The sequence below is a fragment of the Trametes versicolor genome (assembly GCF_000271585.1).
Source record: "Trametes versicolor FP-101664 SS1 unplaced genomic scaffold TRAVEscaffold_15, whole genome shotgun sequence".
Lineage (NCBI taxonomy): Eukaryota > Fungi > Basidiomycota > Agaricomycetes > Polyporales > Polyporaceae > Trametes > Trametes versicolor.
In genome coordinates this window covers 448,316-449,590 of record NW_007360335.1, presented here as the reverse complement: position 1 = coordinate 449,590, position 1,275 = coordinate 448,316, and the positions used below count along the sequence as shown (strand labels likewise).

General features: G+C 54.7%; 1 protein-coding gene across 1 annotated transcript; it reads left to right on the top strand.

The window, feature by feature from the left end:
* Nucleotides 1-210: 210 nt before the first annotated feature.
* TRAVEDRAFT_136213 (uncharacterized protein) lies at nt 211-924 on the top strand (the record flags this gene model as incomplete). Its single annotated transcript, XM_008046937.1, has 1 exon — nt 211-924. A coding segment is annotated over one exon (714 nt), but the record flags the coding sequence as incomplete, so codon positions are not given.
* Nucleotides 925-1,275: the final 351 nt, after the last annotated feature.

Here is a 1,275-nt window from a genome sequence, read left to right as displayed (position 1 = left end):
GCTTTGCGGCAGCATCAGGGAATCAACATCGCCCAACCCCTCACCCCTTTTCACCTATCAATCATCCGATTCCCGGATAGCATACGACATCACTGGAGCCCACCGCGAGGGGGAAGTGATTGATCCCTACCAAGACTATCCTGAATAACTGCGTCACTATCTACCACGACTTCACATCCCACATTCGACCTCACATTCCCGCAAATCAACATGGACGACCACCGTTCCCCGAGTCCGTCGGTTGCCACAGACTTCAGCCTAGGCTCTCGGTCAGGCCGGTCTGCGCTGACAGTCCTGGACATGCCAGTTGAAGGATCACGCCGAGCCCCAAAGCACTTCAAGGGCGAAGCTTCCGATGTTGAGCCTTTTCTACGGAAGTATGAGAGGCTGGCGATCACACACAACCTCACGGAGAGAGAGAAATGCGACACCATTCTGGACTACTGTGGACGAGTAGTCAGGGAGACCATTGAAGGATTCCCGTCCTTTCAGCAGGGCACATGGGAACAGCTCAAGGAGGACATCCGTGTCTATTGGAATGCAGACCTCGAGTCCAAGCGATTCCGGATCAAGGACCTTCAGCGCTTCATCAGCAAGTCCAAGGAAGAATCAATCCTAGAGCTACGGGATTGGCGGCAGTACCTGCGCAACTTTGTCCGCATCGCGGGCTGGCTCAAGGGAAAGAAGAAGATCTCAGAAGGAGAGTATGCCTACTATCTCTGGATGGGTCTTCACCGCACCTTCCGCAAGCGACTGGAAGCCCGGATTCTGCTTGAGGATCCAGAGCACGACATGTCTACGCCCTTCACGCCCAAGGCTATTGAGAAGGCAGCAAAAGCCCTTCTTAGTGTTGACCGGTTCGACACGGAGCGACTGGGCTCTGACAACACCTACCTTGACCAATCAGATGATGAAGATGATGACTACTTTGAGGAGATCACCGGGATTGGACGGGGAAGAGCAGAGAGAGACTCACCAGTGCCAAACCGCAAGGTTGCGCGCTTTGACGAAGAAGATGACAGCGACACGGAGGACCCGGAGCAGGAGTTGAAGGAGACGAAGAAGAAACAAGTCCGCAAGTACATCCAGCAGCAGGAGAAAGTCAAGGAGGAGAAGCCAAAGCCCACCCCAGTGCCTACCCCATCCCGCAAGCCTGAGGATGTGGAACTCGATGGCCTGATCCAACAGCTTCACACCCTCCGATTGGACGACCCGCTGTATGGTGCTGCGTACCTCAAAGCCTGCCGCATTGACCCCAACGTGCAGAACTGTTTC